The sequence below is a fragment of the Lissotriton helveticus genome, chromosome 3_2, assembly GCF_964261635.1.
Source record: "Lissotriton helveticus chromosome 3_2, aLisHel1.1, whole genome shotgun sequence".
NCBI classification, from domain to species: domain Eukaryota; kingdom Metazoa; phylum Chordata; class Amphibia; order Caudata; family Salamandridae; genus Lissotriton; species Lissotriton helveticus.
In genome coordinates this window covers 488,088,345-488,111,808 of record NC_136062.1, presented here as the reverse complement: position 1 = coordinate 488,111,808, position 23,464 = coordinate 488,088,345, and the positions used below count along the sequence as shown (strand labels likewise).

Sequence of the window (23,464 nt, the reverse complement as noted above, 5' to 3'; positions counted from 1 at the left end):
CCAAATGTATTTCAGGATCAAGTCTCCCAGCGACATCCAACTCCTCAATACTACTCTAACCGAGATCCAAACTTGGTTCTATATTAACCACTTAATGCTCAGCCCAGACAAAACGGAACTAATCCTATTCTCTCCAAAAAGTAACCATCGCCCAATCCAAGAGTGGCTCAAGAATCTGGTTGCCCTAAACTGCCCCCTTACCAAATCCGACTCAGTTAAGTCTCTTGGCATCACCCTTGACAAGAACTTATCAATGGAGGCCCACATCAAAAACTCTGAAAAAAGTGCTCTTTTCTCTCTGAAACACCCCAAAAAATTGAAACCTTTTCTACCACACGATGACCTCAAGACAGTAGTACAATCCCTAGTTCTCTCTATAATCGACTGCGGGAACGCCATCCTTACAGGGACTCCAAAAGCTCACCTAGCCCCTCTAAGGGAAGTGCTGAACATGGCCGCTCGACTCGTATCTGGAGTTAAAAGGTTTGAACACATCACTCCAGCCCCCCTCCACTGGCTTAATTGGCTTCCCATGGAAGGGAGATGTATCTATAAACTGGCCTGAATCACACACAAAACCCTTCACTCTCCTGCCCCCAACTACCTAAATAACAAACTGATAAGAGCAGGTCAGTCCAGAACGCTGAGAAGCTCCTACTCACTCCTTCTTATTCCTCCGAAACTGAAAAAGAAAAACGCTCAATACCGATCGTTCTCTGGCAACGCTCTCAGGATATAGAACGCTCTCCCTGGAGTCCTCAGAAGCAACACCTCCTTCTCCTGTTTCAAAAGGGACCTGAAACTCCATCTCCCAACACAAATACTTTCATGACCAACGTCAACTTAGCTAGACTTCTAAATCCGAGTTGTCTCCTCTCTCTTTATATCTGGGTGCCAACAAAGCTAGCACAAAACGCCTGCAGAGGGTTCAGAACGCAGCAGCACGTATGTTAGTGGCTCTACCAAGATCCCAGTCGGTGTCGCATGTGCTTCCCAAGCTGCATTGGCTGCCCATCGAGGAACGTATTCAGTTCAAGGTGCTGTGCATCTCTGATAAAATCCTGATGCACCAAGCCCCCATTGGGTTATCTGGTCTATTGAAGCCCTATATGCCCAGGCGTACTTTAAGATCAGCCGACCATGGGCTTGTCTGTGTCCCTCGAGTCTGGAGAGCGAGGGCTGGGGGCCGTTCGTTCAGCCTCTTGGCAAGCAAACTCTGGAACTCTCCCTCAGCGTACATTCGAGACATCCCTAATTTCTTGATGTTTCATAAGACTATAAAATCTTGGCTGTTTCCCACTGTCAGGCACTTGTGGGTCTCTCTGTTCCTCCTCTGGTTTCTGGTTGCGCTGGGACGCCTCGCCGCTGAGGCAGCCATGCGCTCTACAAATCCCTCATAAATAAATAAATAATATAAATCTCTCTCTGGACATTTAAGGATAGTGGGTGACCGGACTATGTCATTCGCACCATTTTTTCTTTTTCTTTTTATTGCTCGCTCCCCCTCCGCTGCACTGCATATTTATTTCACATGCTGTATTTTTTTTCTTTGCTTTGCTTCCTTACTGCCGGCCTACTATGTAATGTAATATCCTTTCTGCTGTTTACTGTGTGTATGTAAAGCGCTCTGATACCTACGGATCAAGGTAGCATTATATACAACTTTTAAAATAAATAAATAAAAAATAAATTAAAAAATAGTCTTGCGTCCTTTACATCAGTGTTTGGAAGATGCTCATCTGGAGTAAAGCTATAAATACTTTTCCACAGCAGCAACCAAGTGTGAGGCCCTGTACTTAAACTGTCTTTCCCTTAAAAACATTCACGTCTGTGACATCTGAAATCCCAGGTCTTTCCAGGTATAAGTGCTTGTTTGTGTGAAATGAATTCACTGCTGGAGCCTGGAGGCGGTGGTTCCGTCAGTGGCCACCAGAGGGCGCGCCTCGCCTGCTGATGAAGCCCTCTGAGTTGCACATAGGATGAAAGGGAGAAGGGTTTCCTCTTCCGGGTCAGCGGCGGCAGAGACAGCACCAGCAGCGGCAGTGACATCACTTCCTGCCTCTCCTGGTGTGTGCAGCCTGCTGCAGAGGAGGAAGGAGCCCTGTCTGGTGAGCAGTTACCTCCAGCTTCAGTCCCTCACAGAACACAAAGGGTCGAGTAAAGTAAATAATAGATATCAGCAAAAATATGAATTAAATAGGTCTGAAGGGGAGGAAACAAGAGTTCCAAAAGAAGAGCAGAAAAAGAAATGGAATTAACATTATTTATACATTGTAATAGGTTTAAATATATGTTGTGAGCTAAAAATGAGATTTAAGTGCCATGTAAATGTGATTCTTCAAGAGTTATAGGTGTCATTTGCTGTTGATTGGAACCAATACTTGAACCACATTTAGTGCTATTAATCTGAGATTTAATCCCAGTCACCAAACAGTGTAAATGCCCCATCTGGAGGGATCCATGCATTTATTTCCTGCTAAGGTGTCCCAGGTTCCAACTTCTGTACACGTGAGTTAATGCTCATACTGCAGAGATCTATCACCTTTGCATCACAAGTACCAATACTAACACATTCCTAATAAAAATTACAATAAAAAGTACTCAACCAATTTTGCACCCAGGACCCTCTCCAGCTGTCCCAACTCTGGACATGTTTGTACTATTAAAAAGAGCTATAAATGTGTCTTATGTCCAGCTAATATTTAGGTAGTAGGTTGGACAAGTGGATTTCTTTAAAGGGCAAGCTGATTCCTGTATTAATCTGCCCTTAAAACAAGCAGATTTGAAAAATGATTCCACACCCCCATAAGGGGTATTTACAGATATGTATGGTGCACTGATTATCACTCCCAGTAAGAGGGCATTTAGAGTTTAAGAAATCTAAAGGCAGCGCTAGCAGACGAGGAAACCTCTACACTGCATTAGTTTTTACTTCACTGCAGACTTAATCTGTGCACCTGGCACTGATTTTTACCACAACGGGGGAAAACAAGTAGGTTATGGATAATGTTAAGCTATGCTTAGGGTATTTATAGAGCGTACAATCACCCGAGTGGGTGTCCGGGCATAGACACATGGATAATGTTAAGCTATGCTTAGGGTATTTATAGAGCGCACTATCACCCGGGAGGGTGTCCTGGCATAGACACATGGATAACGTTATGTTAAGTGTATTTGTAGAGCGCACTATCACCTGGGAGGGTGTCCGGGCATAGACACATGGATAATGTTATGTTAAGTGTATTTGTAGAGCGCACTATCACCTGGGAAGGTGTCCGGGCATAGACACATGGATAATGTTATGTTAAGTGTATTTTTAGAGCGCTCTCTCACCCGGGAGGGTGTCCTGGCATAGACACATGGATAATGTTATGTTAAGTGTATTTGTAGAGCGCACTATCAACCGGGAGGGTGTCCTGGCATAGACACATGGATAATGTTATGTTAAGTGTATTTGTAGAGCGCACTATCACCCGGGAAGGTGTCCTGACATAGACACATGGATAATGTTATGTTATGTTAAGTGTATTTGTAGAGTGCACTCTCACCCGGGAGGGTGTCCGGGCATAGACACATGGATAATGTTATGTTAAGTGTTTTGTAGAGTGCACTATCACCCGGGAAGGTGTCCTGACATAGACACATGGATAATGTTATGTTATGTTAAGTGTATTTGTAGAGCGCACTATCACCCGGGAAGGTGTCCTGACATAGACACATGGATAATGTTATGTTAAGTGTATTTCGTAGAGGGGGGGGCGTGGCCACGGCGGCAACCGCAATGGCCGCACTGCCGTGAAGCTCCTCCGGGCGGGCGCCCAAATCGGACGAAACGGAATGTGATCCACGTCCCAGCCATCACTAACTGCACCGTCCAGCCGCCTGATGATCCTGGGCAGCCTTGGGGACGTTCCTGAGCCGCGGGGACGGCTGATTACCGCGGCCGCGACGGAGGGAATCTGAGGCCTCCAGAGCCTGGCGCCATCTCCCCCGCAACGCTGGAGAGTCGGGTGAGTGCACCTCGGCGGACTGCGGCCCCGCCGCCACCCCTTTCATCCCCTGGCTCTGGCGCTTCCGCGCGCTGCTTCCCCCTGGCCGCTCGGCCCGTCAAGGCCCTGGTTCCGGTCTCCCGGGGGAGGGCAGCTATTTGGGCCTGCTCGGGGAGTGGAGCCGGGGACTGGATTTGGGTCTTGGGCCGGGTTGGAGGGGGGTGCTGCGGGCGCATTCGGGGGTCCGGGGGGAGGGGGGTGCGAGCTTGCTGGTCGGTCCGGGGGCGCTCCCTGGTAGCGTGTGGCGGCCCCGCACTGCGCCTGAACACCACGCCGCCCTCCGTCGCCCCGCACAGCTGCTACTGCTGACGCCTCGGTTGGGAGGCCTACCACTGATCCTCGTGGCGCCATTTTGAGCTCCCCGGCTGCCTGTATCCCTGCTACCCTGACTGCGGCTTGGGCCTTCGCCTGCTGTCCTGTCCGCGTGCCCGGTTGCTGGGGGCCGTCCTGCCTCTGCCATTGATCCTCGCTCACCTCCTTTGTCGCAGAGACTGCGGCCACACCACACATTCACCACGATGGGGAAAAAAGACCCGGCCCAAAAGACTCTCAACTTTGACAAGGCTCTCCCTGCCGCTGACCCCCCTCCGGGCGCTGCGGCTGGAACCCTGGCGACACAGCCTGCTGGAGATGCGGCGTCCATGATGGCCACTATAATGGGGGAGATGCGGGCTGGCTTCAAAGCCCTGGACACTAGGTTCGACAGCCTGGAACAGTAGCTGTCCGCCATTAACTCCACAGTACAAGCCCACGATAGGCGTCTGGACCTGGCGGAGTCTAGAATATCCGACCTTGACGACGACTCCTCTAAAACCCGAAAGAGACTCGAGAGGGTGGAGAAAATTCTAAAGGAAGTTGCCATTAAAAACGAGGATTTGGAGGCGCGTGGCAGGCGCAATAACATCAGAATCCTTGGCGTGGCGGAGACGACTGCCATTGGCCGGTTTGATACCTTTGTGGAAACTCTCCTTATCGAACTGTTTGGTAAAGACACATTTACGTCCGGTTTTGTAGTGGAGAGGGCACATAGGTCATTGGGGCCTAGGCCGAGCTCGGGACAGCTACCCCGGCCCATCATCGCAAGGATCATGAACTTCAGAGACCGGGATGCCGCGCTTCGGGCGGCGCGAGAAATGGGTGAGGTGCGATGGCAGGGGAGCAGGCTGTCATTCTTCCCGGACTATACAGTTATGGTGCAAGAGGCCCGGAGAAAATACACCAGCGTCAAGGCGGCTCTTCGTAACCTGGGCCTAAAATACAATATGCTCTACCCAGCTCGACTGAAAGTGGAAATCAATGGCCGGTATCGCATCTTTGACTCTCCAGCTGAGGTTCAAGACTTTTGTCACACTTATAAGTCAGGGCTGATTGCTCACTCCGCTTTAGTCTTGGATCCTTATTGGTTTCGGGAGTGGTTACTGTTCCTTCATGTTTATCCTGTTGTGACATTCTCAATGTTCCGTTGGATTGCCCGCCCGGGGGTTAGCGTTGCCTCCCCCCCTAGCGCGGGCTGATATGTTTCGTAGCGTCCTCTGGGGGTTTCTAGCTTGTATGCAAACTGTTCCTACATTACACTCGCTGTTATGCCTTTTGGATATGCAAATGGGGGGGTTCTGCCTCTCACGGGTTGTTGGGAGGCTGGGTGGTGGTGGGGGGTGGGGTTATTTGTATTTTTTGTGTTGTTTTCTTCTTCTGCATTTTGATCGCGAGACACATGGCAATGGTTTGTTCACGGGTGGCCTTCTGCCCACGATTTTTGGATTGGCTCTATGGCCCGAGTAGGATTGCAGACTGGACCTTCCATGCTAAAGTTGATGACCTGGAATGTCCGGGGCTTGAACTCCACCCGGAAAAGGAAACAGGTTTTACAGTATGCAGCGAGACATAATGTGGATATTTTAGTACTGCAGGAGACGCACATGGTGCACTCAGACACTTCCTCCTTTGCACGGAGCTGGGGCGCACACAGAGTGTTTTCTTGCTTCAGTAGATATGCTCGGGGGGTGGCGGTCTTGGTTCACAAACGCTTACCCTTTGTCCTGACCGATAGCAGGGTGGACCGGGAGGGACGATATGTGATTCTGCACGGGCTGCTGTTTGGGTACAAGGTTTCCATTGTGGGGGTTTATGGCCCTAATGTCGATTCCCCGGCCTGCCTGGCGGACCTGCACATGTCTCTGGTTCATGCAGATATTGACCTTCTGGCGTTGGGGGGCGACTTTAACCTGTTAATGAACCCCGGCAGGGACAGCACATCCCCCTCCCCTGACCGCAACCCATTATCCCGCGCGGCGATGGCGGATTTATGCTCCCACTTTACACTACAGGACATTGAGGCTACCCGTAATGCCGCCTCCCCGTCCTTCACGCACCACTCTGGGTACCACAACACGAGTACCAGGATTGACTACTGGCTATTGTCCCCGGGCTTGGCGGGATGGGTTACTGACTTGCGCACGCTTCCACGCACCATATCTGACCACTCTCCGGTGATTCTGGCGCTTGCGATCCCCAGGTTGGGTGGGTATGAGAGGCAGTGGAGATTCCCTGGGCGTGCATTGGCGGACCCAGTGTTCACGGAGGAGATCCGCTCGGCGATCGAGGACTATTTTGACCTCAACACCGGCTCGGTGACTACGTGAGCCACACTATGGGAGGGATTCAAAGCAACAATCAGGGGGGTCTGCATCACCAAGCACGTGGGGGCGCTGCGTGAGATACGGTCCACCCTATCCCGCATTGAGACTGACCTATCGGCCATTGAATCTCGGATCCTGACTGACCCCTCCCCGGCTAACGAAGCCAAACGCAACGAACTCCTGTTAGAGTTCAGAGACACGGCGGACAGGGAACTCAAATACCTAGGCAAGTACCATTCGGCCCGCCAATATGGCGAGGGGGACAGACCGGGACGATTATTGGCACAACTTTTGCTCCCCCCCCGGCAGGCAGCGTACATCACACAGATTGTGGCTCCAGATGGCACACCTCACTTCAACACTCCTGACATTTGCAACACTTTCTTGTCCTATTACAAGCATCTCTACAAATCTGCACTAACGGGGGTAAATCGCGACCCTGGTCCCTACATCAACGAAATAGCCATGGTGTTCTTGGAAAAGTACATGCAAGACTTCTTGGCGCACCCTATTACTCCCGAACTGATCGCAGAAGCGATAGACTCGCTGAAAGGATCCTCGGCGCCGGGCCTGGACGGTTTCACAGCCGATTTTTATCAAACATACAAGGAGGAGTTGGTTCCTATCCTGGTCGAGATGTACGCTAAGGCCCTGGAGTCCGGTGTTCTCCCGCCTACGCTCCGAGAGGCAGTTATTGTCTTGTTACCCAAACCTGGCCGAGACCCAACGATCTGCGGCTCCTATCGACCGCTGTCACTCCTAAACCTAGACTATAAAATCCTTGCCAAGGTGCTCGCTATGCGGCTCGCGCTGCTAGTGAATTCTATCATTTCACCGGTTCAGTCTGGCTTCGTGCCCCAAAGGTCGACTTCCCTGAATCTCCGTACGGTCTTCTCGGTCCTACACAGAATTGATCCGACCGTTCCAGCGGCTGCGGTCTTTCTGGACACTGAGAAGGCGTTCGACACCCTTGAGTGGCCTTTTTTTCTGGAAGTGATGCGTAGGATGGGCATGCCGGCTATGTTTGTGGCGACCGTCGAATTGCTTTACACAGCTCCCACGGCGCGTCTTCGCCTCAATGGTACTATCACCGACAGGTTCACTCTGTCTAGAGGTACCCGCCAGGGATGCCCCTTATCCCCCTTACTTTTTATTTTGGCTATGGATCCTCTGGTCCGTCACTTTCAGGAGAAGCACTTGCACAGGGGACTCCAGTTCCGCACAGGGCCTCTGCTAGTGTCGCTCTACGCGGACGACATGGTTTTGTACATCCGCGCCCCAGAAACCAACCTGCAGCCTCTACTGGCGGAGATTGTACGCTTTGGTGACTACTCTGGCCTCAGGGTTAATTGGCACAAGTCACAACTGTTCCCCCTAACCCTCGCCACTACAAAGTGGCCTTGCTCCCTCCCATTGGAATGGTGCGAGGACTCCGTTAAATACCTGGGGATTCACATCCACTTGGATACCGTGGCTATCATTCGCATGAATTATGGACGAGCCCTCGATTTCCTGGAAGATAACACTGATAGATGGCTCCGCCTTCCCCTGTCGATGGCTGGGCGCATCGCTATAGTGAAAATGGTGGTACTGCCCCGGTTCCTGTATTTATTCAACAACATCCCCATCCCTCTCAGTCGGGTCTTTTTCGCGCAGCTGCGCACCGCCCTGCTGAGGCTGGTTTGGGGTGGGAAGCTTCCTCGCCTAGCTTGGAGCGCGTTGACACTGCCATATGAGAGGGGAGGCTTTGGGGTCCCGGACTTCTACCTCTATTACCTGGTTGCCCAGTGCTCGTATGCCCACTCCTGGTTCCACCCGGACGCCAGGATCCAACACTTGAAACCTGAAGCTGACGCCGCACTCCCTGTGTCTCTGAACAATGTACTCCCTAAGGGCCTTCCTCGCGATCCACATGACATACTTCCTCTTACCACCACGGCTTGGGCCTGGGACAAACTTAGGCGCCTACTGCGGGTTGACACTTTGTACTCACATGCCCTCCCACTACCCAACCCTCATTGGCTCCCCATAACTGGCGAAACGTTGATCTGTCGTACACTAGCTAAATACCAACTGACTACGATCGGTGACTTGTTCCCCGACGGCCACACGCTTTCCGTTTCCGAGGACCCTCGCTTCTCGGAACGCACCTTCATGGACACCTTTGTGTTTGCTAGAATCAAGGCCTTGATGCGTTCCACGTTCCACACCTTCCCGTTGCCACCGGACGACACTTTAGCACTCACTTCCATTATCCAGAATACTTCGGGGGCCCATGTGGTGTCCAAACTTTACAAATTATGCTTATCCTCACTCCCATCATCGGATGAGGCGGTTCGTGTCGCTTGGGAAGCGGATCTGGGTACCCAAATCTCTGACGATCAATGGGACGCATGTTGTGCCACGACCAGGGAGGTATCGATGAATAACAGACACAAGCTAATTCATTTCAAATTCCTTCGTCGACTATACCACACCCCAGCGATGGCCAACAGAATCGACCCTGCGCGCCCCCACACCTGCCCTAAATGCAACGCCCCACAGGCGGACTTTGCCCATCTGTTCTGGACATGCCAGAAACTCCACACCTTTTGGGTTGCTATACATGATACACTGGGTGAGATTGTGGGCCTACCATTGGCTGTCTTACCAGAGATCGCCCTGATGGGCTATATGTCCGACTTTCCCCGAAAGATAAGTAAATTGGCATCGATCTGCTTCCTTCTGGCCAAGAGGGAGGTAGCACTGCACTGGTGCGCGAGACGGGCTCCCCCCGTTGCCGCTTGGCTGCGCAGTGTGGCTTATTGCAATATCAATAGTGTGGAATATTCTGACCAACTCCCAGCAACCTCCCGCCCCACGGACATATGGGTCCCATATCGCCAATACATTGCGGGGAAGACGAAGGAAGCTTCATCTCAGTCCTTACACCCCAACTTACCTACTGGGGTGTGCTAGGCCTCAGAAACCCCACTCTGCACTCCATCAGTTAAGGCCTCTGCCACGACACGCTGCTCCCTTGCGACGTGGGGCAGGAACATCCCTTTTTCTTGTTGATGCACCCTACTCTTGGCCCCCCTGGCATGTTGGCGCTCTGTGGCCTTTGGGTTTTACTCCTGTTCCTTCTGGGTAGGATGATTAAGTGTTTGCTGTTATGGTAATATGGTCATTGTCTGCGATGCCTCCTAATGTGATACGGAACGGACTATTGTGCTGGTCTCGCACTCTGTTCCTTCTGCATGATATCTCCCCCTTTTTTTTTTTCCTTTTACTTTTTTTTTAACTTATGGATTATTGTTTCTGTTTGCTTTGCATTTCAGTTGCTTATCACATAATTTTCCTATTGTGACATTGGTTATGCTACACGGTGCGACCTAACTGTTTCTTACCTAGCGTCACGTTTCTGTTCCTGGAACTGTATTGATTATGCATGATTGGACGCTATGATCGAACTCTGTCTGTTGTATTACTATGGTTTGCACCAGGTTGCTCTAATAAAGTGTTTTAAAAAAATAAATTTAAAAAAAGTGTATTTCGTAGAGCGCACTATCACCCGGAAGGTGTCCTGACATAGACACATGGAAAATGTTATGTTATGTTAAGTGTATTTGTAGAGCGCACCATCACCCGGGAGGGTGTCCGGGCATAGACACATGGATAATGTTATGTTATGTTAAGTGTATTTGTACAGCGCACTATCACCCCGGAGGGTGTCCTGGCATAGACACATGGATAATGTTATGTTATGTTAAGTGTATTTGTAGAGCACTCTATCACCCGGGAGGGTGTCCGGGCATAGACACATGGATAATGTTATGTTATGTTAAGTGTATTTGTAGAGCGCACTATCACCCGGGAAGGTGTCCTGACATAGACACATGGATAATGTTATGTTAAGTGTATTTGTAGAGCACACAATCACCCGGGAGGGTGTCCTGGCATAGACACATGGATAATGCTATGTTAAGTGTATTTGTAGAGCGCACTATCACCCGGGAGGGTGTCCTGGCATAGACACATGGATAATGTTATGTTATGTTAAGTGTATTTGTAGAGCGCACTATCACCCGGGAGGGTGTCCTGGCATAGACACATGGATAATGTTATGTTAAGTGTATTTGTAGAGCGCACTATCACCCGGGAGGGTGTCCTGGCATAGACACATGGATAATGTTATGTTAAGTTTATTTGTAGAGCGCACTATCACCCGGGAGGGTGTCCGGGCATAGACACATGGATAATGTTATGTTAAGTGTATTTGTAGAGCGCACTATCACCCGGGAAGGTGTCCTGACATAGACACATGGATAATGTTATGTTAAGTGTATTTGTAGAGCGCACTATCACCCGGGAGGGTGTCCTGGCATAGACACATGGATAATGTTATGTTATGTTAAGTGTATTTGTAGAGCGCACTATCACCCGGGAAGGTGTCCTGACATAGACACATGGATAATGTTATGTTATGTTAAGTGTATTTGTAGAGCGCAGTATCACCCGGGAGGGTGTCCGGGCATAGACACATGGATAATGTTATGTTAAGTGTATTTGTAGAGCGCACTATCACCTGGGAAGGTGTCCTGGCATAGACACATGTATAACGTTATGTTAAGTGTATTTGTAGAGCGCACTATCACCCGGGAGGGTGTCCTGGCATAGACACATGGATAATGTTATGTTAAGTGTATTTGTAGAGCGCACTATCACCCGGAAAGGTGTCCTGGCATAGACACATGGATAATGTTATGTTAAGTGTATTTGTAGAGCGCACTATCACCTGGGAAGGTGTCCGGGCATAGACACATGGATAATGTTATGTTAAATGTATTTGTAGAGCGCACTATCACCCGGGAGGGTGTCCTGGCATAGACACATGGATAATGTTATGTTAAGTGTATTTGTAGAGCGCACTATCACCCTGGAAGGTGTCCGGGCATAGACACATGGATAATGTTATGTTAAATGTATTTGTAGAGCTCACTATCACCCGGGAGGGTGTCCGGGCGTAGACACATGGATAATGTTAAGTGTATTTGTAGAGCTCAATATCACCCGGGAGGGTGTCCGGGCATAGACACATGGATAATGTTATGTTAAGTGTATTTGTAGAGCGCACTATCACCCGGGAGGGTGTCCAGGCATAGACACATGGATAATGTTGTGTTAAGTGTATTTGTAGAGCGCACTATCACCCGGGAGGGTGTCCGGGCATAGACACATGGATAATGTATGTTATGTTAAGTGTATTTGTAGAGCGTGCTATCACCCGGGAGGGTGTCCGGGCATAGACACATGGATAACGTTATGTTAAGTGTATTTATAGAGCGCACTATCACCTGGGAAGGTGTCCGGGCATAGACACATGGATAATGTTATGTTAAGTGTATTTGTAGAGCGCACTATCACACGGGAGGGTGTCCGGGCATAGACACATGGATAATGTTATGTTAAGTGTATTTGTAGAGTGCACTATCCCCGGGAAGGTGTCCGGGCATAGACACATGGATAATGTTATGTTAAGTGTATTTGTAGAGCGCACTATCACCCGGGAGGGTGTCCGGGCATAGACTCATGGATAATGTTATGTTAAGTGTATTTGTAGAGCGCACTATCACCCGGGAGGGTGTCCGGGCATAGACACATGGATAACGGTATGTTAAGTGTATTTATAGAGCGCACTATCACCTGGGAAGGTGTCCGGGCATACACACATGGATAATGTTATGTTAAGTGTATGTGTAGAGCGCACTATCACCCGGGAGGGTGTCCTGGCATAGACACATGGATAACGTTATGTTAAGTGTATTTGTAGAGCGCACTATCACTCGGGAGGGTGTCCGGGCATAGACACATGGATAACGTTATGTTAAGTGTATTTGTAGAGCACACTATCACCTGGGAAGGTTTCCGGGTATAGACACATGGATAATGTTATGTTAAGTGTATTTGTAGAGCGCACTATCACCTGAGAAGGTGTCCTGGCATAGACACATGGATAACGTTATGTTAAGTGTATTTGTAGAGCGCACTATCACCCGGGAAGGTGTCCGGGCATAGACACATGGATAATGTTATGTTAAGTGTATTTATAGAGCGCACTATCACCTGGGAGGGTGTCCGGGCATAGACACATGAATAATGTATGTTATGTTAAGTGTATTTGTAGAGCGCACTATCACCCGTGGGGGGGGCCTGGCATAGACACATGGATAATGTATGTTAAGTGTATTTGTAGAGCTCACTATTACCCGGGAGGGTGTCCGGGCATAGACTCATGGATAATGTTATGTTAAGTGTATTTATAGAGCGCACTATCACCCGGGAGGGTGTCCTGGCATAGACACATGGATAATGTTATGTTATGTTAAGTGTATTTGTAGAACGCATTATCACCCGGGAGGGTGTCCTGGCATAGACACATGGATAATGTTATGTTAAGTGCATTTGTAGAGCGCACTATCACCCAGGACGGTGTCCGGGCATAGACACATGGATAACGTTATGTTAAGTGTATTTGTAGAGCGCACTATCACCCGGGAGGGTGTCCGGGCATAGACTCATGGATAATGTTATGTTAAGTGTATTTGTAGAGCGCACTATCACCCGGGAGGGTGTCCTGGCATAGACACATGGATAATGTTATGTTATGTTAAGTGTATTTGTAGAACGCATTATCACCCGGGAGGGTGTCCTGGCATAGACACATGGATAATATTATGTTGAGTGCATTTGTAGAGCGCACTATCACCCGGGAGGGTGTCCTGGCATAGACACATGGATAATGTTATGTTAAGTGCATTTGTAGAGCGCACTATCACCCGGGAGGGTGTCCGGACATAGACACATGGATAACGTTATGTTAAGTGTATTTATAGAGCGCACTATCACCCGGGAGGGTGTCTGGGCATAGACACATGGATAATGTTATGTTAAGTGTATTTGTAGAGCGCACTATCTCCTGGGAAGGTGTCCGGGCATAGACACATGGATAATGTTATGTTATGTTAAGTGGATTTGTAGAGCGCACTATCACCCGGGAGGGTGTCCTGGCATAGACACATGGATAATGTTACGTTATGTTAAGTGTATTTGTAGAGCGCACTATCACCCGGGAGGGTGTCCTGGCATAGACACATGGATAATTTTATGTTAAGTGTATTTGTAGAGCGCGCTATCACCCGGGAGGGTGTCCGGGCATAGACACATGGATAATGTTATGTTAAGTGTATTTGTAGAGCGCGCTATCACCCGGGAGGGTGTCCGGGCATAGACACATGGATAATGTTATGTTAAGTGTATTTGTAGAGCGCACTATCACCCGGGGGGTTGTCCTGGCATAGACACATGGATAATGTTATGTTAAGTGTATTTGTAGAGCGCGCTATCACCCCGGAGGGTGTCCGGGCATAGACACATGGATAATGTTATGTTAAGTGTATTTGTAGAGTGCACTATCACCCGGGAGGGTGTCCGGGCATAGACACATGGATAATGTTATGTTAAGTGTATTTGTAGAGCGCGCTATCACCCGGGAGGGTGTCCGGGCATAGACACATGGATAATGTTATGTTAAGTGTATTTGTAGAGCGCACTATCACCCGGGAGGGTGTCCTGGCATAGACACATGGATAATGTTATGTTAAGTGCATTTGTAGAGCGCACTATCACCCGGGAGGGTGTCCGGGCATAGACACATGGATAATGTTATGTTAAGTGCATTTGTAGAGCGCACTATCACCCGGTAGGGTGTCCGGGCATAGACACATGGATAATGTTATGTTAAGTGTATTTGTAGAGCGCGCTTTCACCCGGGAGGGTGTCCAGGCATAGACACATGGATAATGTTATGTTAAGTGTATTTGTAGAGCGCACTATCACCCGGGAAGGTGTCCGGACATAGACACATGGATAATGTTATGTTAAGTATATTTGTAGAGTACTCTATCACCCGGGAGGGTGTCCGGGCATAGACACATGGATAACGTTATGTTAAGTGTATTTGTAGAGCGCACTATCACCCGGGAGGGTGTCCGGGCATAAACACATGGATAACGTTATGTTAAGTGTATTTGTAGAGCTCACTATCCCCCGGGAGGGTGTCCGGGCATAGACACTTGGATAATGTTATGTTAAGTGTATTTGTAGAGCGCACTATCACCCGGGAGGGTGTCCGGGCATAGACACATGGATAACGTTATGTTAAGTGTATTTGTAGAGCTCACTATCCCTCGGGAGGGTGTCCGGGCATAGACACTTGGATAATGTTATGTTAAGTGTATTTGTAGAGCGCATTATCACCCGGGAGGGTGTTCTGGCATAGACACATGGATAATGTTATGTTATGTTAAGTGTATTTGTAGAGCGCACTATCACCCGGGAGGGTGTCCGGGCAGAGACACATGGATAATGTTATGTTAAGTGTATTTGTAGAGCGCACTATCACCCGGGAGGGTGCCCTGGCATAGACACATGGATAATGTTATGTTAAGTGTATTTGTAGAGCACACTATCACCCGGGAGGGTGCCCTGGCATAGACACATGGATAACGTTATGTTAAGTGTATTTGTAGAGCGCACTATCACCCGGGAGGGTGTCCTGGCATAGACACTTGGATAATGTTATGTTAAGGGTATTTGTAGAGCGCTCTATCACCCGGGAGGGTGTCTGGGGATAGACACATGGATAACGTTATGTTAAGTGTATTTGTAGAGCTCACTATCCCCCGGGAGGGTGTCCGGGCATAGACACTTGGATAATGTTATGTTAAGTGTATTTGTAGAGCGCATTATCACCCGGGAGGGTGTTCTGGCATAGACACATGGATAATGTTATGTTATGTTAAGTGTATTTGTAGAGCGCACTATCACCCGGGAGGGTGTCCGGGCATAGACACATGGATAATGTTATGTTAAGTGTATTTGTAGAGCTCACTATCACCTGGGAGGGTGTCCGGGCATAGACACATGGATAACGTTATGTCAAGTGTATTTGTAGAGCGCACTATCACCCGGCAGGGTGCCCTGGCATAGACACATGGATAATGTTATGTTAAGTGTATTTGTAGAGCGCACTATCACCCGGGAGGGTGCCCTGGCATAGACACATGGATAATGTTATGTTAAGTGTATTTGTAGAGCGCACTATCACCCGGGAGGGTGCCCTGGCATAAACACATGGATAATGTTATGTTAAGGGTATTTGTAGAGCGCTCTATCACCCGGGAAGGTGTCCTGGCATAGACACATGGATAATGTTATGTTAAGTGTATTTGTAGAGCGCACTATCACCTGGGAGGGTGTCCGGGCATAGACACATGGATAACGTTATGTCAAGTGTATTTGTAGAGCGCACTATCACCTGGGAAGGTGTCCTGGCATAGGCACATGGATAATGTTATGTTAAGTGTATTTGTAGAGCGCACTATCACCCAGGACGGTGTCCGATCATAGACACATGGATAATGTTATGTTAAGTGTATTTGTGGAGCGCACTATCACCCGGGAGGGTGTCCTGGCATAGACACATGGATAATGTTATGTTAAGTGTATTTGTAGAGCGCACTATCACCTGGGAGGGTGTCCGGGCAGAGACACATGGATAATGTTATGTTAAGTGTATTTGTAGAGCGCACTATCACCCGGGTGGGTGTCCTGGCATAGACACATGGATAATGTTATGTTAAGTGTATTTGTAGAGCGCACTATCACCCGGGAGGGTGTCCTGGCATAGACACATAGATAATGTTATGTTAAGTGTATTTGTAGAGCGCACTATCACCCGGGAGGGTGTCCGGGCATAGACACATGGATAATGTTATGTCATGTTAAGTGTATTTGTAGAGCGCACTATCACCGGGAGGGTGTCCGGGCATAGACACATGGATAATGTTATGTTATGTTAAGTGTATTTGTAGAGCGCACTATCACCCGGGAGGGTGTCCGGGCATAGACACATGGATAATGTTATGTCATGTTAAGTGTATTTGTAGAGCGCACTATCCCCGGGAGGGTGTCCGGGCATAGACACATGGATAATGTTATGTTATGTTGAGTGTATTTGTAGAGCGCACTATCACCCGGGAGGGTGTCCGGGCATAGACACATGGATAATGTTATGTTAAGTGTATTTGTAGATCGCACTATCACCTGGGAGGGTGTCCGGGCATAGACACATGGATAATGTTATGTTATGTTAAGTGCATTTGTAGAGCGCACTATCACCCGGGAGGGTGTCCGGGCATAGACACATGGATAATGTTATGTTAAGTCTATTTGTAGAGTGCACTATCACCCGGGAGGTTGTCCGGGCATAGACACATGGATAATGTTATGTTAAGTGTATTTGTAGAGCGCACTATCACCTGGGAGGGTGTCCGGGCATAGACACATGGATAAAGTTATGTTATGTTAAGTGTATTTGTAGAGCGCACTATCAATCGGGAGGGTGTCCGGGCATAGACACATGGATAACGTTATGTTAAGTTTATTTGTAGAGCGCACTATCACCCGGGAGGGTGTCCTGGCATAGACGCATGGATAACGTTATGTTAAGTGTATTTGTAGAGCGCACTATCACCTGGGAGGGTGTCCGGGCATAGACACATGGATAAAGTTATGTTAAGTGTATTTGTAGAGCGCACTATCACTCGGGAGGGTGTCCGGGCATAGACACATGGATAATGTATGTTATGTTAAGTCTATTTGTAGAGTGCACTATCACCCGGGAGGGTGTCCGGGCATAGACACATGGATAATGTATGTTATGTTAAGTGTATTTGTAGAGCGCACTATCACCTGGGAGGGTGTCCGGGCATAGACACATGGATAATGTTATGTTAAGTGTATTTGTAGAGCACTCTATCACCTGGGAGGGTGTCCGGGCATAGACACATGGATAAAGTTATGTTATGTTAAGTGTATTTGTAGAGCGCACTATCACATCGGGAGGGTGTCCGGGCATAGACACATGGATAATGTATGTTATGTTAAGTGTATTTGTAGAGTACTCTATCACCCGGGAGGGTGTCCTGGCATAGACACATGGATAATGTTATGTTAAGTGTATTTGTAGAGCGCACTATCACCCGGGAGGGTGCCCTGGCATAGACACATGGATAATGTTATGTTAAGTGTATTTGTAGAGCACTCTATCACCTGGGAGGGTGTCCGGGCATAGACACATGGATAATGTTATGTTAAGTGTATTTGTAGAGCGCAGTATCACCCGGGAGGGTGTCCTGGCATAGACACATGGATAATGTATGTTATGTTAAGTGTATTTGTAGAGCGCACTATCACCCGGGAGGGTGTCGGGGCATAGACACATGGATAATGTTATGTTATGTTAAGTGTATTTGTAGAGCACTCTATCACCTGGGAGGTTGTCCGGGCATAGACACATGGATAATGTTATGTTATGTTAAGTGTATTTGTAGAGCGCTCTATCACCCGGGAGGGTGTCCTGGCATAGACACATGGATAATGTTATGTTAAGTGTATTTGTAGAGCGCTCTATCACCCGGGAGGGTGTCCTGGCATAGACACATGGATAATGTTATGTTATGTTAAGTGTATTTGTAGAGCACTCTATCACCCGGGAGGGTGTCCGGGCATAGACACATGGATAATGTTATGTTAAGTGTATTTGTAGAGCGCACTATCACCCGGGAGGGTGCCCTGGCATAGACACATGGATGATGTTATGTTAAGTGTATTTGTAGAGCACTCTATCACCTGGGAGGGTGTCCGGGCATAGACACATGGATAATGTTATGTTAAGTGTATTTGTAGAGCGCAGTATCACCCGGGAGGGTGTCCTGGCATAGACACATGGATAATGTATGTTATGTTAAGTGTATTTGTAGAGCGCACTATCACCCGGGAGGGTGTCGGGGCATAGACACATGGATAATGTTATGTTATGTTAAGTGTATTTGTAGAGCACTCTATCACCTGGGAGGGTGTCCGGGCATAGACACATGGATAATGTTATGTTATGTTAAGTGTATTTGTAGAGCGCTCTATCACCCGGGAGGGTGTCCTGGCATAGACACATGGATAATGTTATGTTACGTGTATTTGTAGAGCGCTCTATCACCCGGGAGGGTGTCCTGGCATAGACACATGGATAATGTTATGTTATGTTAAGTGTATTTGTAGAGCACTCTATCACCCGGGAGGGTGTCCGGGCATAGACACATGGATAATGTTATGTTATGTTAAGTGTATTTGTAGAGCGCTCTTTCACCCGGGAGGGTGTCCGGGCATAGACACATGGATAATGTTATGTTAAGTGTATTTGTAGAGCGCTCTATCACCTGGGAGGGTGTCCGGGCATAGACACATGGATAATGTTATGTTATGTTAAGTGTATTTGTAGAGCGCTCTATCACCCGGGAGGGTGTCCTGGCATAGACACATGGATAATGTTATGTTAAGTGTATTTGTAGAGCACTCTATCACCTGGGAGGGTGTCCGGGTATAGACACATGGATAATGTTATATTAAGTGTAATTGTAGAGCGCACTATCACCCGGGAGGGTGTCCGGGTATAGACACATGGATAATGTTATGTTAAGTGTATTTGTAGAGCGCTCTATCACCTGGGAGGGTGTCCGGGTATAGACACATGGATAATGTTATGTTAAGTGTATTTGTAGAGCGCACTATCACCTGGGAAGGTGTCCGGGCATAGACACATGGATAATGTTATGTCATGTTAAGTGTATTTGTAGAGCGCTCTATCACCCGGGAGGGTGTCCTGGCATAGACACATGGATAATGTTATGTTAAGTGTATTTGTAGAGCGCTCTATCACCTGGGAGGGTGTCCGGGCATAGACACATGGATAATGTTATGTTAAGTGTATTTGTAGAGCGCTCTATCACCTGGGAGGGTGTCCGGGCATAGACACATGGATAATGTTATGTTATGTTAAGTGTATTTGTAGAGTGCACTATCACCCGGGAGGGTGTCCGGGCATAGACACATGGATAATGTTATGTTATGTTAAGTGTATTTGTAGAGCGCTCTATCACCCGGGAGGGTGTCCGGGCATAGACACATGGATAATGTTATGTTATGTTAAGTGTATTTGTAGAGCGCTCTATCACCCGGGAGGGTGTCCTGGCATAGACACATGGATAATGTTATGTTAAGTGTATTTGTAGAGCGCACTATCACCCGGGAGGGTGTCCGGGCATAGACACATGGATAATGTTATGTTAAGTGTATTTGTAGAGCGCTCTATCACCTGGGAGGGTGTCCGGGCATAGACACATGGATAATGTTATGTTATGTTAAGTGTATTTGTAGAGTGCACTATCACCCGGGAGGGTGTCCGGGCATAGACACATGGATAATGTTATGTTATGTTAAGTGTATTTGTAGAGCGCTCTATCACCCGGGAGGGTGTCCGGGCATAGACACATGGATAATGTTATGTTATGTTAAGTGTATTTGTAGAGCGCTCTATCACCCGGGAGGGTGTCCTGGCATAGACACATGGATAATGTTATGTTAAGTGTATTTGTAGAGCACTCTATCACCTGGGAGGGTGTCCTGGCATAGACACATGGATAATGTTATGTTAAGTGTATTTCTAGAGCGCACTATCACCCAGGAGGGTGTCCTGGAGCTGTGCCGGTGTGGAAGTCTAGCCTTGAGGGCGGAGTCATTCGAAGAGCTGGTCTTCAGCTTCTTGCTTAACTCAAGAAGCGAGGAGGTGGCTCTGATGTGTTGAGGGAAGTCGCTCCATGCTTTTGGAGCGATATATGAGTTGGCTTGGCCTCTAGATCTGTTTCTGTGTATGTCTGTGATGTGTCCGAGTATGAGTCCGGCTCTGGAGTGATCGGTGCACGCATCTGCATCTGCCATCTTCCGTGCTTCGTGTCATAATGTATAGTTAGAACACAATTTTCATGTCTGCCCGTGGCTATGGTATGACGTCATGAATGTTTATATCAAGTGAATGTCCTCTGGAGTGATCGGTGCACGCATCTGCATCTGCCATCTCCCATGCTTCGGGTCATTATGTATAGTTAGAACGTAATTTTCATGTCTGCCCGTGGCTATGGTATGACGTCATGTCATCTGCAGTGATTGGTGCACGCATCTGCATCTGGCATCTTCTGTGTATCTGCAGTGATCGGTGCACGCATCTGCATCTGCCATCTTCCGTGCTTCGTGTCATCTTTCATGCGTTAAAACTTCATTTTCATGAGGTATGATGTCATCATGAATTTTCATGTGTATGACATCATATCCGTCACCTTCCATCTCCCATCTCGCATGTCATTGCAGCACGAGTTGTCATCGCGTCGTCATGGCTTGCGATGTTAATGTCAATGCGCATTAGTAGCATGCGTTCTAAAAGCATGCGATGAAAGCGTCCTGCGATGGGAAAGTCGCGTTGCGCTGGCAGAGCGTGAAAACACCGTCGTTGTAATGGGTGTTTCCCATTGCATCGGTGGGTGCGTGAGTGCTGTTTCCCCTGCTGTGGTGGGGCCTGAATCCCGAATTGGTGGCCATCTTAGGCAGATCCAGGAAGGATTTGTTCGCTTTGGAAGCAGCTTTGTATTTCTGTATTTTTAAACGCTGATTCACCTGTGCATAACGCGCATAACGCGCTGCATATACTTTAGAAAAGGGTAAGTTGGCATATTTTTTAGCACACTGTTTTTAATGTTGCTCACTTAAAATCACGAACAAACGCCTTTGTGCACCTTGTCTCCCCCGCACTGGGATCCTGTAGCCTTTTGCTTTCCGGTCCGCCCCAGCTTGTGCTGGTTGAGCGGAGAAAGCCTCTGACATCACTTCCGGCGGAAGCGCGGTTAGCGCTCCGGTGGTTGTGGCATACACGGCCATAAAAGCAGATGCCGGGTGTTGGACTTGGCTCATTTTCCCCAAAATGTTTCGCTTTTCACCTCCCTGTTTAGGATGTCTTCCCCATGGTAGTAAAACTGTATAGGCCATGTGTGGTATGAGATGCCCTGTTTAATATGAAAATGTGACGCAACGGTGTGCAGTTATTAATCCCTCATCAAGAAAATGTACCCTGATGGAATGCTGCATTTAAAATGGATGCCATGGCTATGTGTTGTGCCACCTGACTGCAGTAGGTTAGCGGTCTAGATGTTCGGTACCCAGCAATCCCAGCATTTGGGGAGGAAGCCTGGCACCCAGGGTGCTCTACTCCTCCCTCTGAGCCAGTTAGAACTAGTTCGCCTGAGAATTCCAGAAGCTTCTGGCACTGACTGGTAGGTGGGGTGAGGGGCATAAAAATAAGGGGGCTGTGCCACCATGTGCTGCGACAGAGCTGGGACACGAATATGAGGGGACCAGCTGCCAGGGGATACCGCCACTTGGGCCTGTGTGCTGGACCCTGCACCCATCTAGAACCCCTCTACTGTCCCCAGGGCTAGTGGAAGCCCCACTGCAGGAGTTCAGGCTGCTGTGTAGGAGGAGGGCCATGCTGCAGTGGAGGATGGTGAAAGCCTACCGCCCTGTTTTGATGAGTTCCCACTAACTGCTGACCTGGCCCAGTAGTGCCTGCCGCTCTGTCCACCAGCCCCTGAAGAAGGAGGCCCCCCCTAGGTCCCTGAGGCTGGTGGGATCTGGCGCAACGCAAGCGCTGCACCTAAAAGCACCGGGAAAGGAAGGAGCACCTTGGACTGGACTCCCCAGGAGGTGAGAACCGTTACCCTGGGGCCCCTGGGGCTTGCGGCTGGGACCGTCCGCCCCCCTTGTGCTGTGTGCCTGGAAGCGCTGCACTTAAAAGAAGCGCTGGGTGCCTGGAAGCGCTACCCAGCTTATAACTGTGCCCTTGAAAGCGCTGGCCTGCAGGAGACTGCCTCGTGTCCCCAGAGCGCCGTGACCAAGACTGCCCCTGGTGCTAATTTAAAATAAAAGCGGGTGCCTACCCCCGCGTATGTGCTGATTCTCAACTGCATCAGTAAATCGGGTGCCTACCCCGCTTCATGAATAGCTTATAGGCGGGTGCCTACCCCGCACTGGCAAAGAGAAAAGAAGCACCGCCGCCGCCCGGGGCCAGAAAAAAGAGAGTGCCTTGACTGCACCCCCGCGGGAGCCTACCCCGCGTTTTGGCGCCCTTATGCACATTTAAATCGAAGCGGGTACTCACCCAGCATATGCCTGCTAACGGAGCGAGTGCCTACCTCGCATAGTGTGGTCCCTGACGGAGGGAGCCTGACCCTCGTCACTGCCCAAATCACTGCCCCGGACCCGGCGTCCCAAATCCGACCGAGGCGCTGGCCTGGAGAGCGCCTGTGGGCTGAAATCACTGCCGCTGCCCGGCGCCTGGCATAAGGAGTTCCTGTGGCGTCCCCCGGAGCCTGGGGAGGGCCGCCGCGATCTCAGGAAAGGCCCCGCTAGGCTTTAGAAGCTGGCAAGGGAGTCGTCACGTGGGTAGGGGAGCCGGCAACATCACCAGCCGCACCCCCTGCCTGCCCCGCTCCGATTGGGCACTGTAACTGTGCCCTCGCAGGCCGCGCTGCCATTGGTGGCTGCGGGCTCGCCCACCAGCAGCGAGCCTTTGGATTGGTTCTCGGGCCCCTGAACGCCCGAGGCCGAGGAAGCGCCTGTCTGGAGTAAACAGAGGGGGGCCTCGAGGCACATTGTTGCTGCCAGCCCCCCCCCCCCCCCTACTACATCGGAGCCCGGTGAGTGGGGCTCACCTGAGTGGGAGTTCGTGGGTGTGTCGGGGCACAGGGTTGGTGCCCGCCCCAGGAACAGTATTGCTCTCTAGGTGCCCCGTCT

General features: G+C 49.3%; 1 protein-coding gene across 1 annotated transcript in view; it reads left to right on the top strand.

Annotated features, from left to right (window-relative positions):
* Nucleotides 1–23,464, top strand: part of LOC144826177 (uncharacterized) — a 181,637-nt gene that overhangs the window by 117,614 nt on the left and 40,559 nt on the right. The window contains exon 4 of the mRNA XM_078684570.1: nt 6,100–6,392. Within this exon, the coding sequence (XP_078540696.1) occupies nt 6,100–6,392 (293 nt within the window). The remainder of the gene's footprint in view (nt 1–6,099; nt 6,393–23,464) is intronic.